Genomic DNA, 15060 nt, shown 5'->3' with positions numbered 1-15060 from the left:
GAAGGGAAACCCATCGGCAGCCACCCAGCTCTGTGCAACAGGCAAGTCACGTCTCAGGAATGATATATCTGGGATGTGAGCACAATAGGTGGCGGCTGATACCGAGCAGATGTTTGCCTAATTCTTCCCAAATATATGATAGTCGAAGAACCTGGAGAGCAATCCCTTGAGCCCCCGTACAAGTGCCAACATACGTGACCCTCGAAGCACGAAGCCGTCTGAACCACGGCACCACGGCATCTTTCATGCTCGATTTCCATCTGCGACGAGTGATTCCAACAAGGAAAATCAAGGGACACCGCCATTCTCACCACAAGCCAATGCCCCGCAACCAGAAACATGTTGTTTTTCATTATTTTTTCTTGGTTTCGACCCTGTCCCTCCGTTGACTGTTCGTACCCAAAACTTGCTACGTTCTCAAAAGAGCACGTGCGGTGAAGCCCTTGGCACAGTCGCGGCGTGGCGATGCGCACTTCTGCCAGTCGACGATAGCGAAGGCGGCGACGGGAGCATGGAAGCAGGACGGAGGATGAGAAGAATAATCACACTTTCTTCCTCTGTGCCTCGTTTGGACTTGTCAAAGACATGGAAATAAACATGTGCATGGATGGAACAAGTCGTGGACATGGCGATCACTTCCAAGCTGAATAGCTCATTGCTGTTTCTCCCAATGTTATCACATATTCATACAAGGGGTATCTTAGTTCGTAAGTCGTGCCACCATCAATTCATCATCTCGTGTCCGTCGCATAGTATTGGACGCCATTCCAATCTGACCTGAACCTCAATCAAAGCTCATCATCTTCGCTTTCCGTTTCGACCTCAAGCTGCACCTTGGTCTCCAGGTTCATAGAGATTCTCTTCTCCATCTTGACGTGAGTATCTTCCACTTCATTTACTTGCTCTGCCACACTCTTCGGATACCCTTCCTGCGTTTCATGATCCTTGTTCCTGACACGTCCACGGAGCACATCCCTTCGATACTGGTAAAACCGATCAAGACACTCCCTTCTTTCGGCCTGCGTCCAGTTCTCGACTACCAATGCAAAAGTGACAACGTCGTCGCCATACCCTGCCCACTTTGCCATACTGCAGAATTGCCTCTTCCTGACAGCCTGAGGCGGCCGATATTTGTATTTGACTCCGCCATCAGGTGTGTCGGTTCTCTTCTCCCGCTGCCGTTCATGGAAGGTATTGTCATAAACATTCTCATACAGATCGTCGTCTTCATCGCTGTGTACCAGTTGCTGTGACGGCTCGTCCTCGAAAACCTTTGCTTTTTGCTCCTGTGTGCCCCAACGCTCTTTGCTGGCTGCGGCTTCCTCAGCACGTTTCGACAACAGCGCTTCGACCTTCGAAGAGCCGACAACCTCGCTATTCTCGTGAGTGTACGAGACGCCAACCGAAGACAGAATCGCCTGTATTGGGTCATGTTTCTTGGCTGCATTCTTGATTGATCGGAATGGCGTCCCTGAGCTGGATCGAGACGAACGACTATCGTCGCCAATTATCTCCGCAGCAAGCTGGGACAGTGCTGCATCCTCCGTGTCGGACTCTGCCCTGATTCGACGTGGGTTGTCATCCTCGTTATTTCCACCCGCTTCATAGCCGTTGTCGTCAGAATCCTCCTCGAGCTCCAGGTTTGCGACTCGAACGTCGGCTTTGGACTCGGCAATATTTGTCTTGTTCACGATATCTCGTAGTACTTGATTCTCGCCTTGGTATGCGAACAGATTCTGCAGGCCAAAGATTTCACCTTTCTGGTCCTGGCGGCCCTGGACGCCTTGGAAATATCGCCGTTCGCTTGTCGCGTTGTATCCGATATTGGCTTGTTGTTGCTTGTAGATTTGCCGAGCGTAGACTATTTCCTCCAACGTACCTTGGCTGATCAGGCGGAATACCTCTACGTCTCTGGTCTGTCCGATTCGATATGCCCTATCTTGAGCTTGTAAGTCATAGCTTGGGTTCCAGTTCGGATCGACGATAACCACTTTGTTGGCGGAGGTGATATTCAGTCCAACACCTCCGGCCCGGGTGCTGATGAGGAACACAAATTGAGAGGGATCGGTGTTGAAGTCTCTGACAGCCTTGTAACGCTCGTCGTACGCCATGCTCCCATCCAAGTATGTGACGTTGAACTGGGTGCTGATGAACAGGTTTTGTAACATCCTGAGTAAGCGAACGCTGTGAGAGAAGATGAGGACTTTGTTGTCGCCTTGGTCATGCCAAAAGTTGAGGAGTTTCTTTAGGACCCGCCACTTTCCGCAGTACTCTGGGTTGCCTGTGTGCATGATGCTGTCACGAGTCCGGTAGATTTCCCGCCACTTGTCAGGCATGCAAATCTCAAGCATGTCAAGATCCTTTGCTTGCTTGTCTTTAGGGTCAGTACCCTGAGGAATAAGGATGGCCAGATGATTTGACAAGTTTCGCAAAGCGTTGATTGCAGGAAAGACCCAACTTTGCCAAGGAGTCCCATCCTCTAGTGTCATGTGGCAGCACCAGCCCGCCTTTTTCTTTGGCACTCGGTTGCAGTCACAGAACTCAGTGGCATTCTTGACCAGCTGGCCGATGTCACTATCGAGGAAATTCTGGTAGGCTTCTGCCTGAGTGGGAGTGAGGGGACAGAAGACGACGCGGTCTGATTTTTTGGGTAGCTGATGTTTGATGAGAGCTTTCGTTCGTCGAAGAAAGAACTTGGGTAGCAAGTTCTGCACAAGCGCTTTCGCTGTCTTTCGGGCGATGGCCAGTTCATACTGCGTAGCATCGTGACTCTGACCCAATTTGAGCGGTTCGCAAATGGATTTCTTCCACGTCGCAATCGGTCCTAGCCTACCAGGATTCGTCCAGTTGAGGAGGGTCCACAGCTCCTCGTATTTGTTCTGTATCGCGGTGCCGGTCAGGCCGATGCGGCAGAGTGCGTTGATATCGTTCATGGCTATGGTGGTTGCGGATTTCGGTTCTTTAATGATGTGACATTCGTCGGCAACAACACAATCCCATTTGATCAGGTTGATCTCCTCCTTGTGAGCTCGATAGGTGTGATAGGTGGTAATCATAACTTCGAGCATCCCCGCTTCAGCTTGCAGGAGGGCATCATGCCTCTGTGTTGGACTGCCGTGATAAGTCTCAACATACCACCAGCCCCAACGCTGGAACTCATCTTTCCAGTTTTCCATGAGCGTTCCTGGGCAGATGATGAGGGTTTTGGGGTACCGCTGTCTTAACCGGGCCATTTTCCGCATCCTCTTTTTGTCACGTTCGTCGCCAGTCTTGCCATAAGCCACAGTCAAGAATGCAATGACCTGGACGGTCTTACCCAGCCCCATATCGTCACCGAGAATGCCACCTCGTTGATAGACGAAGAGCTCATGCAAGAACTTCACGCCGTCAACCTGATAGTCGCGCAAGAACTGTGCAATTGGTGCTGGAATGAGGCCCAAAGAGTGAGGGAGCTCAATATCCTTGTAGCCTCTGGTGGCGGTCGATAGCGGAAAGTCTGGTCGTTCGAGCAAATCTTCCAAGTGCTCCTCGTCAGAGAAGTAGACCTCGTCGTAATTAGGAGGCAGTTCCAGTCCACCTTCTTTGAGCTGTTTTAGGCGCGCGTCAAAATTGGCTCTTCGATCCCTCATGTACTCAGGCACGGTCCATTCCATCAGATCTTGGTCATCGTCGGTGTCTCCGTGAACTAACACCTTTCGACGCTTTCTGGCAGGTCCCTGCCTTCCGACACCCGTGGTCAATTGTGTCCTTCTGGCTTTGGAACGTGGTGCCAACTCCTCGTCAATTGTTTGGAGTATCTGTGGTGTCGCGCCTCTTTTCGCCCTGGCCCTGGGTTTTTGCTTCGTGTCTTCTGCTGACCGTTCATGATCTTCCTCCCATTCTCGCTCGAGCCGATTAAGCTCTTCATCGGCTGAGTCGTAGTGGGTCTGCGTGATTGTATGGGGGCTAGACTGAGGTTGCTTCCCTGAACTGTGACCATCCGCATCGAGTGTGATGTCAGGGCTGTCATATCGGCGCGGAGTCTCAGGATTGAGCTTTGAGATCGTGGGAACATCGACATGTGGCTTGTCCACCTTTCCAAGAGATGAATCGGCTCGAGCATGTTTTTGTCTTACGCGGGGGGCATCTAGATCATCATCGTCGCTATCGGTGAACACCATCGTCTTGGTGATTGGCGAGTGGGATGATACATACCTAGTAGCGAGAGGTAGTAACGAACCTGTTGGATAACCGCAGTCAAAAACCACAAAGAGGGGCAATTGTGGGCAGTGAAAGCGTGGCAACGCGACAATCTTCCGGTAACTCGGTGACGCGCTTTCACGTGACCATCTCGTTGTACTTCAATTTGGGAATTTCCCGCTTCCTCCAATCTCTCCAACATCTAATTAGATCAACTGTGACTTGACACCGTGACATCCCGTGCCAAGTCGCAGACGTGAGAGACACTCAAGTCGCATCCCGTCGGCAGTTGTGTCTGTATCCCACCTTACACCCGGAGAGTGGCCGTCACAGCTGCCATGGCTGAAGCTTTCGCAGTAAGCCACGACGCCCACCTTGGCCCGAGGCTTGGTGGGAGCCCATCCGGTAAAGCCATCCCTACACAGTCCTGATATAGGTCAATCATTCGCTGTGTCTTGGGATTGGCCGACTCCACTCTTTGTCGACCTCTGAGTACTCGCGGTCCGACTGTGCACGCGGCCTTGGACACCCTCGACATCGGGTCCGAACCTGTTGTTCATCCCCATCCCGGGTTCGGCAGATAGATCCTGACAAGCGAATACTTGTTAGGCCCCATGGGGAAGTCTCTACTCCAATCTCACGCTGGCACGCTGGTCAACAGACTTCCCCACTGCCGACCTTGAGTGGAAGACTCCGCATACATCTCCATGCCAGCACAATTCGGAGGCCCCACGACGACGATCGCACTGCCACGCATCAGAGGATTCATGATATCTTGAAGCTCCGTCGTCTCTGCTGCTGCGACTTCTGACCATCAAAATCCTCTGGCATCACGAGAAACTGCTAGTCAACACCATAGAGCAGCGGTACCAACCAACCAACAATGGGTTCGATCTCACACATGAAGTTGAAGCGCACCCCGCTGAAGAACTCCGGGGCGATCGACCATCTCGAATATGTCGACGTAACGCCGATTATTGGGCGCGAGTACCCGACGGCCAAACTCAAGGACATGCTGAATGCCTCCAACGCTGAGGCTCAGCTTCGCGACCTCGCCATCACCATCTGCGAGCGTGGCGTTGTCTTCTTCCGTGCGCCTCAGGATGACCTGACTGTTGAGGAGCAGAAGAAAATCACCGATCTACTAGGGAAGTTGACGGGCAGACCGGAAGATCATGGACTGCACGTCCACCCGCTGTACAATGACCCCAACAACATTCCCATGGCGGACGGCACGACAGATGAGAACATGTCAGTCACCCCTGGGAAGCGCAAACTACAGTGCTGACGTACAGGAAGCTATGTGATCAACTCAGAAGCCATGAAGAAACTATATGCAACCATGAAGAACCGACCCAACAGCTCGACCGAGCCAAAAGACCTGAGCCGAGAGTGGCACAGTGACTGTCTGTTCGAAGAATGCCCCGCCGATTTCAGCTTCTTGCGCATGCAAGATACACCTCCGAGTGGCGGAGACACTCTCTGGGTCTCTGGTTATGAGCTGTAGGTTGCGTCAACTCGTGCTCGCCGTGCGGTTGTTAACATGCTTTCTTTCTTCCAGCTACGATCGCCTCTCCCCCCCGATGCAAGCCTTCCTCGAGTCCTTGACGGCAACCTGTGCTCAACCAGTGTTCGAGTCTGCGACCAAAGCCGGTGGTTACGAAATCACCTCGCCCCGCGGCTCGCCATTGAATCATGGCATGAATTTCTCCCCTGTGCACCCGGTCATCCGTACTCACCCAGTGACTGGCTGGAAGTCCCTTTTCGCCGGTGTTGGGCTGCACGTCTCTCGGATCAATGATGTCTATGCCTATGAAGATCAGATGATCCGGGATTACGTTCTCAGGTTGATCACGAGGAACCACGACTGTGTAGCAAGAATGCACTGGACAAAGCAGGCTTGTGCCATTTGGAGCAACGCGTGCACACTGCATGCCGCGACAGTATGTCCCCACGTCCGCTCACTCGCTGCGTTGATCCCTATAATCTCAATCCATGATCTTCCAGAACACTGCTAACCGATTCTTCCAATCTAGCCCGACACACACCTTGTGGATGGAAACAGAACTGGCGTGCGCGCCTCGGGTATAGGCGAAAGGCCATATCTCGATCCTGCGTCCACGGGAAGAAGAGAAGGCCTTGGTCTGCCCCGGTCCTAGCTTGCCACACGATTGTGCTTCGATCATGCTATCGGCTGCGAACGTTCCAGCTCGGCAGCGTCCGCATCCACAACACGAGTCATCAAAAGGATCTGCAAGCCATGACCCGGTTGACGGCCCAGGAATGGATGTAGTTGTAGGCTACCGATATAGCTGAACAGGAGGCTTAGTTTCATGGAGTGTATAGACTGATATCATCAATATATTAAGCAAATCCCGCCCGTTTCTTTCTAATATCCGCCTTTCCAGAAGTGTGTATCTGTCGTCCCTGCTCCTTTTAGCCATGAGGTTCGTGTATCACCGCCACCGCCACCGGTCCCAACGCGGCAGCCACATCTCTTATCGCTTGGACGCCTCACGACCACGGAGGGTTTCGTCACTTGGCTTCCCGCCACGATTTCTTGAGCATACCAGTCATGCGGCTCTGCTGTGCGACTCCCACCTCATTACGCCGCGACACCAGACGATTCTTTGCCTGTATTCGTCACTCTCAACATGAGCTCTCAGTCAGCTCTTTCAAAGCGATGAGAATTGGCAACATTCCGGCCCCTCTCGCCATCTAACGTCATCTTATGCCCAGCTCGCTTTACCCTTACTTGACACGACGTTCACTCGGAATTCATCGAGAGAGTTCTGGACTTGGACTGCGACGTATACCCTTTCCACTCGGGTTCGCCTATGTACCGGGGTACCCAGTACCAATATCAAGCCCAAGAGTGCTTGAGCCGATTCTAAGTTTGATTGGCACAACGCTGCAAGCTTGGCGCCGAGGCGCAAGGAGATTTCATTCTCTGGTGACGAGCCACTTCTTGTCTCTTCCCTCTGGCTTTGATCTCTGTGCAGGAAGCATGGATGCCACCACACCGGTCCAGTCATTTAGTTTCCGATGTGCTAACGCTCAATTGTTCTCGCTACAGTTTTCTGTGTTTCATGTGCCTCCCTGTTTAACCGCCGAGTGCCCCTTATAGCACCATGTGGCTGGTTTCAGGCTTCCCGTCGACGCAGCATGTGTCGCTGCTGCCACGCTTGTTATGCAGATCTCCACTGTTTCGTCTTTCTGCCATGCTTGCGAGACGTTTCCGCCTCAGTTTATGGTATAGGTCGCTCTAAGTTGGGGAGAGGAGGATCCACTTCTTTAGATGCCGTTCGTATGATTGGAAACCCGGTTCGAACGGTCAAGTCTTGACATTTCGCAGTTGCGGACCTCGGCGATCTCGTTCATTCTCAACCTCTCTCCTTCACGTTGATGCCTTTGGGCGCATGAGCTGGGATGGCTTCATTACCATCAACTAATGCTCGGTCCTCCTACAGCGACAAACAGGTTGTGTCGAGCGTGGACCATGGCAAAGAAGTTGTCGCAACTGCCCAGCCTTATCCCGACGCATACGCGTATGCTAATCCCAACAATACCAACAACGATGGTTCGACAGGCGGCGAGGGAGACGGCGGTCTTGAGGTCGTCCACCCTTTATTTGCGAGCGATAAGGCGACGCCAGCATGGTCCGAACAGAATCCAAAACGGAGGATATGTGGGCTCAGCAGAAAGAATTTCATAATTGTGATCGCAGTTGCGACGGCCTTGGCTGTGGCTGCCATCATCGGAGGCAGCGTGGGAGGCGTACTTGCCAGTAGAAATAGCTCGGGAGGCTCTCAGGCTGATGCTGTGGAGGTGAGATGGATTTGTTCCCTCCTCACTCGCACTGACGGTGTACTGATATCTCCTGCCTTGAAGTCGAGCAGCATGTCTGCAGCCATCACGCAGACCACCGCAACATCAACCAGCACAACACCGACTACAGCGAGCACGACCGAGTCAGTGACCGCCACAACCGTCTCATCCTCGTCGGTACCCACGAGCGCGACCTCCACCTCCACCTCCTCTGCCGCGACACCCACCTCCTCCGAAGGAAGCTACAACTGCCCCTCAGACAACAACAAATCTTACGTCTCGTCTCTGCTCAGCACAGCAACCTGGACTATCCTCTGCGACACGGATTGGCCGCTGGGCGTCGACAGCTTCAGCGGAGGAACCGTAGCCGACATCACTGCCGTGGTGGCGTACAGTATTGAATCTTGCATCGACCAATGTGCTGCATACAACGTTGCCGGTGGGCCTTGTGAGGCGGTCGTTTACGGCGCCAATATTACCCTCGCGCTCAGTCGGGGCGGGGTCCAGGGCAATTGCTTTTTAAAGACGGATCGCGGAGCAGAGAATTTTTCTGATAATAGTGGTCAGGTAGAGGCTGCGTATCTATCCTCGTAAAACAGTCGTGGTCGAAAGGCGGTCAACTCAATTTGCATACCACGCCAGGAGTGCCTAAGTGCTTGGACTGGATTGGCGTAGGCACCCCGTCACAGAAGGAAATACTGTTCCTGCCATGCAGGGACAGAGCACGACCGATCCGATGCCAAAAACGGGAATCGACAGCAGCATTGAATTAATCGTGTCCATCGGATCGTGATGTTCTGCGAAGCATGTTGTCGGCGAGGACCCCCTTTGCGCGCGCTCGAATTGGCTCATCGTCACGCGCTGGAACCCGGAGCAAAGATAATGAATGTCCTTGCCCAGCCTGACGAAGCCAAGCATGATGGCCTGCGTCGCCGGATGGCATTGGAGTATTCTGGCAAGGATGACTTGTCGCTTGTATTCTGGCAAGGATGACTTGTCGCTTGCAAGGGATACCGAAGACTGCATCCTGGAATTAGTCAACTTGGTAGATACAGTATGAAGTAGGTGAGAGGCGCAGGACACAACGTCCCGAAAGACTTGGACTTGGCACGGAAGATCAAGTTCTTTACCCATCCACCGACATCATGAGCGGGCTGTCCTGCGATGAACAGTGCCATGACTTGCAGGATGATAACGACACAGTGGGCTAGATCCACGAGATGAAGGGGTTCCGAATATCTTCTTGACGTGCACGATACCTGTGACTATCGAGTCCCTTACATAACTTTGGCTTTTGCGACTGTTCTAGCTGTCTGCAAAGAGCTCCCTTCGCCCGGGCAAGGTTTTGGCCAATACGAGAGACCGAGTTCTGAACCGGTTTGGCACAGGCGGGAGACCGACTGGTGGCATTGATGACAGGCTGGGGAATTTGATTCGGCAATGGTTTGTCGGCGCTAGAGTCGAGAGCGTCATGCTGTGGTGAGCCACCCTGTCGCGGTATCCTGCGGTTAGCTCGGGGACTGATTCTGTTCGTGGCCCAGCTGGATCTGACGCGCCTAAGACTAGAATGCGACTGTCAACGAGCTGCATAACCCCGAGGCCCGTCGTGTAAAAGAACCCGATGGCTGAGGTGAATGCCGGCGGAGGAAGCAGGAAAGATTCCATCTATCGGTCAGGTCATATCGGACGCACAAGCAAGGGAACTGCCGTAACTATCTGCAACCAGTTATCAAAGAGGGGGGTTCATTCTGTCAAGTACGAAGGCCGTGTTGTGGACTAAGAACAATGCAGAGTCTGCGTTGGTCTCGTCCTATCGCTGAGATGTCGCCAAAAAGGCGAACCCTTTGGAGCGTGTACATACCGATGATGCTGGAAAGCTGGCAGAACACACTGATGCCACCCTGTTCAGCCACCATTGGATCGCCTTCCCGCGGAGCGCTGGCTTTTGACTATGGACGGTGGCGATGCGCAACTTTCCAAAGGGTCAAAGGCCATGGAGCAAAACAACGGTGTCAGCTTCGGAGACGGATGTTGATGTTCAGGCAGCAATGCCGCCTGACTGGAATGAATAAAGGGTTTGTGGGGTTATTGAGGAGACCTGAGTCCCACAGTACGTTGAAGGATTCTCTACACGTGTGGGTTTCCAATTGTCCTGGTGTCCACTCGCAGGAACATATGTACGCATAGGTAGAGGTCAGGAGACGGACGAAGGATTGAATGAATGATTGACCTGTGATGTGGCTTGTTGAGATGAGGATTGTTGGGCCTTGCATCTTCCTCCAGGCGGCCGCACAGAGCGGTCGCTATTTGACGAGTGGCTTTCGGGTGCGTAGTAGCGTCTCGATATCTCAACCCAGGCGAATTCATGTGGAGCTAAGTAAAGCCGACGGATCGGAGTGTCGTGTGACTGGTTGCTTAGGTCTTACTCACAGGGGTAATATTCACCCATACTGGGGGAATGCTCGGGGTGGTGGGGTGAGTGGGTGATGACTAACTGGTGCGGCGGAAGTTTCTATAGTGCAGCTTCTTAGCGTCTTGGCGGATCAGCATCTCTTGACTGTCCAATTTGTTTCACTTTACACGCCCTTCACTTGACCTTCACTCAGCACCAAATAGCACTCGCTGATGTGTCAAGCCTGACTTGGTCCTGGTCGCCAAAGCTTCGCCAGAGCCGCGTTCTCTTTTGACATTGGAGCGCGACAGTGGGTTCATCCTTCCGTCATGACTCGGCCTTGAAGCTATGCTGGACCTTCGTGGAGAATTTGAAGTACAGCTTCTGGTGAGGTCTTCAGCTACCCAGAGATCACCATGCTCTACGGGCTCTACAGGTCCTCCATGTTGCTCCCCCGCCCGCTTGGGGTGTGGTGGATCGATCAGAGACATTGGAGGCAGATCCATGGCACCAACCTCGTTGGCACTTCATTCACACGTTGTATTTTCTTACAATTCTTTACAAGGATTCTTTCGCCCCTGGTCCGCCCCCGTAAGGCCCGATCCATTCCAGACCGGAGCCATGACCGCAATCCCCCGCTAGCGATCGAGGAGCAGCCCCTACCGTAGGGCTTACCACTAAAGCCACAACAGATGCCAGTATAGGTAGGCGCACGATATGGGATAAATACCCAAATCTGCTCCAGATGGTCGGACGCGTCTACTCAGCTTCAAACCCTCTCATTCTATTCTGTCAAGTCTCTCTCGGAATTGTCGACTCTTTGTTACCTGCAAAGTCGACACCATGGCTACCCAGCAAGCAGTGACGAAAGAAGTCGCTGTGGATGAGGTCGAGCGCGGAACCTCGACCAAGCTATCTAGTGATGGCTCTGACGATCTCAACGACCCTCGCCTCACCCAGTTCACCCCCGAGGAACAAAAGAGGATCATCCGTCGGGTCGACAGACGCCTGGTCCTGACCCTGGGCTTCTTGTACACCGTCTCATTGATGGACCGTACGAATCTCGGGAACGCAATTGTCGCTGGTATGGGCGTCGACGTGAGTTTCTTGCGTTCATGCAAGACGATGCCGCTTCTGATGGAGCCATCACCATCGCTTTGTCGACTCCAATGCCAAATATATGCTAACCGAGATGTGCAGCTACAACTCGTCGACAGCCGGTACTCGATTATTGTTGTTGTCTTCTTCCTCACCTATGTCCTACTGCAACCGCCTTCAACTGTTGTGATCCGAAAGATCGGACCTAGAATCTTTTTGCCGACCATTACACTACTGTGGGGCTTGACCCTGCTGGTCTTCGGCTTCGTCAGAGAATGGACTGACATGGTCGCTCTCCGGCTGATCTTGGGTCTCTTCGAAGCTGGTTTCTTCCCAGGTAAAGATTCCGTATCGTCTCCGTTACTTCTACATTGCTGACATAGTGGCTCTTGTGTTCAGGCTGCGCCTATCTCCTCAGCTGCTGGTATCCGCGTTACGACCTCCAGAAGCGGTATGCTGTGTTCTACCTTCTTGGCTCTTGTGCCTCTGCTTTCGCCGGAATTCTCGCCTATGGTTGCTCTGAGCTCAAAAACCGCGGTAGCGGCCCGGATTGGTGGGGTCAACACTACGGTCCAACGGCAGCAAACCCAGATGCCCCTTCTGGTATCCTCTCTGGAATAGCCGGATGGAGATATATCTTCTGGATCGAGGGCGCAATCACTGTTGTCCTGGCCTTAGGATCTTACATCACCATTGTCGACTTTCCCGAGCTTTCCGCCACCACCTCCTTTGGTCTCAAGTTCCTGAATCAGCAAGAAGCTGATTTTATGGTGGCGCGCATCGAACATGACCGACGGGACGTTACACCTGAAGAGTTTCACTTAGGAGCATACCTGCGAAACGCTCTTGACCTGAAGGTCTGGGGATTCGCTGTCCTTTATATGTTGTCGACGACATGTGCCTATGCCATTGCGTATTTCCTTCCCATCATTCTCAACGGCGACATGGGATTCAGCGTCGCGGCAGCTCAATGCCTCACCGCACCCCCGTACGTCCTCGCCGCCATTGTCATGTACACAGTCGCTTGGGCCGGAGATAAATATCACGTCCGCGGTCCCTTGATGTTGCTGAATACCGCCATCCTTCTTATCGGTGAGTTTGGGCGGTCCTACAGGCCCTGTATCATCCATGCTAATTAGGGTATTCCAGGCCTCCCACTGCTAGGATACGCCAAGAATGTTGGGGCGCGGTATTTCGGCGTCTTCCTCGCCACGACCGGCTGCAACGCCAATATCCCCTGCATCATGGCATGGCAGGCCAACAACATTCGAGGCCAGTGGAAGCGCGCTCTCTGCTCAGCAACGCTAGTGGGCTTCGGTGGCATAGGCGGCATCATTGGCAGTACAGGTACGTAAAGACTTCCCTGCGTGGTTATGTAACCCGGCCCCGTACCAGGGTCCACCCAGCCTTCATGTCGTCTAGACTTTCGAATCCACCGAGTTCTGGATGCTAACGAGAGGGCAGTCTTCCGGCAGCAAGACTCCCCTGCATACAGGCCGGGGATGCTGACTTGCATTATCGCCGCGGCGCTGACCGCCGTGATCACCTTGGCCTTGGAGTTCAAGTTCTACCGGGCAAACCGACGGGTCGACGCCGGGGGGAAGTGTATTGAAAACTTAGAAGGTTTCAAATATACCTTGTGATTGAGAGGTACACGGCCCAGCTGTAGAGCCTGTCTCATGGCGGTTGGCAGCGACATTCCCACGTACTTACCTCTTAGTATAATACTGAACCCACACATAGAGATAGAGATACCAATAATGCACACCACGACCTCAGAGTCATGTACTTTGTCCCACTGGACAAGGGTCCTATTCGAAATGGCCTCCTCACGCACCACTCGAGCGCATTCGGAATTTTTGAGCAAGTATTCTTACAAAATGTTACTCCAACGATCATACACCACATCCAACAGATCGACAATTTCCTGCGAGAAATGAAGCAAGCCGCCCCAAAGATGAAGCTGAAGGTGCCCGAGATCGCCCACGCGGTCTCGGACCCGGAGATTGCAGGCTCCGGCCTCGTCACATCATCCAACCATTACACGAAGTCGTCGGTCTTTGTCAGGAGAACGAGCGTCAGTAGGAGAATCCGTCGCGGGGCTCGTGCCCGACGATCGACCGGAACAGCATCGTGAACTTGTACCCCAGCTGAACTTTTTGACGGATCGTCGGGCAGGGAGGCCAGAATGTAAATGTCGGACTTGTCGCGGCACTCCATGCGTAATCGTGGTCGTGGGTCGTTGGTGGGTAGGTCAGCTGGGCTTGACTTCACCACTTACTGTAAATGTCGATACGCGGCGAGACGTGATATACTACTGTAATTACTTGCAGTATAATACCAGCTTGAGCGCAATGTTAAGGGAGTATGACTCCGAAGGTGGTATAGAAGTGGGCTGGGCCCTGGTGTGTACCTCTACATTCATCCTCAAAGTAGTAATGTCTCCTGCATTGTTACATTGTTGCATTGCTCTCGAGCACACCAAATGCGTCAATGTCCCTATTTATTTCCCTTCTGAGAACTCGCCTGTCATCACGTGACTTTATTGCCTCTTGTTCAGAGGACATGATGAATCCGAAGGGGGTCTGGGGGTAGACCTGAATATATAGTTACAGAGGCCTACGTGAACAATACAGCACTTCACACAGGGGGGTTATAGTCCATAACACACCCCTTGACGCTATCTAGCCACCTATCGGGTAACCTTCCCAGTCACAGCCTTGCCAGCGAGGCTGTTCACCCCTGTTTTCCCAAGATCGGTTTCGCAACGTCTTGGAACAATAGAACGGATTGAAGCTGAGGGAGAGGACAGAGCGATCGGGGATACAAGCCCCAGCCATTTCTGCGTCAACACAAGCCCCAAGAGTCTTTCGATCCGCCGGCTTTACTTTGATTCCTAAGCAGTAGTCGCATCTGGAACAGGCTCAACGGAGGTGAGGAGAGCGCAAGCCAAGGCCGTGTTGCTCGCAAGACTGCTTGATCTACATAAAATCCTCGTCGATGAAGTAATTGGCTTTCAAGATCTGCTCGTCGGGGTTCGCGTCAGGAGCAGGCTCGACGGTGTAGAGGTAGGTCTCGGAGTCGAGGAGACCGCAGGCAGCGCTGTAAGTATTGCAGCTCACGCATGAAATGTTCCATAATCTCGTCGCGCTTGATCTTCGTCGTCGAGGGTGCATCCGTGCCTTCCGGAGTGGGCTCGCCAACGGACTGGAGTTGAGGTATGTGCCGTAGGTGAGGAGGCCGCACGCATGGCTGTAATTGCTGCACATTCGCTCTCAGTTAATTTCTGTGACCCGTTAGTAAAAAGAAGGGAAGGGGGAAGGGGAAAGAGAAGGGGCGCAAGATTCAGAGTGTTGATGGGAGTCGACAACCTACTCCTTGGCTGATGCAGCTAAAGTGGTGGCGGTGAGGCCGAGGAGAATGGCGTGCCGGAAGAGCATCTCGACAGCTTTCTACACGGCTCTTGTCATGCACGGACTGTGGTTGGTTTTGGATGAACTCAGGTGAGAGAAAAAGCGGGAGAGACAGATGGGCAAGAGGAATGCTTTTGTTGTTTGCCTGCC

At 53.0% G+C, this 15060-nt stretch overlaps 5 protein-coding genes across 5 annotated transcripts; 4 read left to right on the top strand and 1 right to left on the bottom strand.

Annotated features, from left to right (window-relative positions):
• Positions 1-788: 788 nt before the first annotated feature.
• On the bottom strand, positions 789-4160 carry G647_09044 (uncharacterized protein; the record flags this gene model as incomplete). The annotated part of the gene is made up of 1 exon (XM_008733349.1): positions 789-4160. The coding sequence occupies one exon, from the start codon at positions 4158-4160 to the stop codon at positions 789-791; it is 3372 nt and encodes a 1123-aa protein (XP_008731571.1).
• Positions 4161-5062: 902 nt separating this feature from the next.
• On the top strand, positions 5063-6338 carry G647_09043 (uncharacterized protein; the record flags this gene model as incomplete). Its single annotated transcript, XM_008733348.1, has 4 exons — positions 5063-5430; positions 5479-5682; positions 5741-6122; positions 6216-6338. The coding sequence occupies 4 exons, from the start codon at positions 5063-5065 to the stop codon at positions 6336-6338; spliced, it is 1077 nt and encodes a 358-aa protein (XP_008731570.1).
• A 1270-nt stretch (positions 6339-7608) lies between these two features.
• Positions 7609-8601, top strand: G647_09042 (uncharacterized protein; the record flags this gene model as incomplete). The annotated part of the gene is made up of 1 exon (XM_008733347.1): positions 7609-8601. The coding sequence occupies one exon, from the start codon at positions 7609-7611 to the stop codon at positions 8599-8601; it is 993 nt and encodes a 330-aa protein (XP_008731569.1).
• Positions 8602-11242: 2641 nt separating this feature from the next.
• G647_09041 (uncharacterized protein) lies at positions 11243-13140 on the top strand (the record flags this gene model as incomplete). Its single annotated transcript, XM_008733346.1, has 5 exons — positions 11243-11497; positions 11600-11834; positions 11897-12589; positions 12647-12844; positions 12962-13140. 5 exons carry the CDS (start codon positions 11243-11245, stop codon positions 13138-13140), a joined length of 1560 nt encoding a protein of 519 aa, XP_008731568.1.
• A 140-nt stretch (positions 13141-13280) lies between these two features.
• G647_09040 (uncharacterized protein) lies at positions 13281-13634 on the top strand (the record flags this gene model as incomplete). Its single annotated transcript, XM_008733345.1, has 1 exon — positions 13281-13634. The coding sequence occupies one exon, from the start codon at positions 13281-13283 to the stop codon at positions 13632-13634; it is 354 nt and encodes a 117-aa protein (XP_008731567.1).
• Between the last annotated feature and the right edge of the window lie 1426 nt (positions 13635-15060).

Source organism: Cladophialophora carrionii, assembly GCF_000365165.1.
Source record: "Cladophialophora carrionii CBS 160.54 unplaced genomic scaffold supercont1.8, whole genome shotgun sequence".
Lineage (NCBI taxonomy): Eukaryota > Fungi > Ascomycota > Eurotiomycetes > Chaetothyriales > Herpotrichiellaceae > Cladophialophora > Cladophialophora carrionii.
Note: the sequence above shows the minus strand (reverse complement) of the source record. Positions and strands in the feature narration are given on the sequence as shown.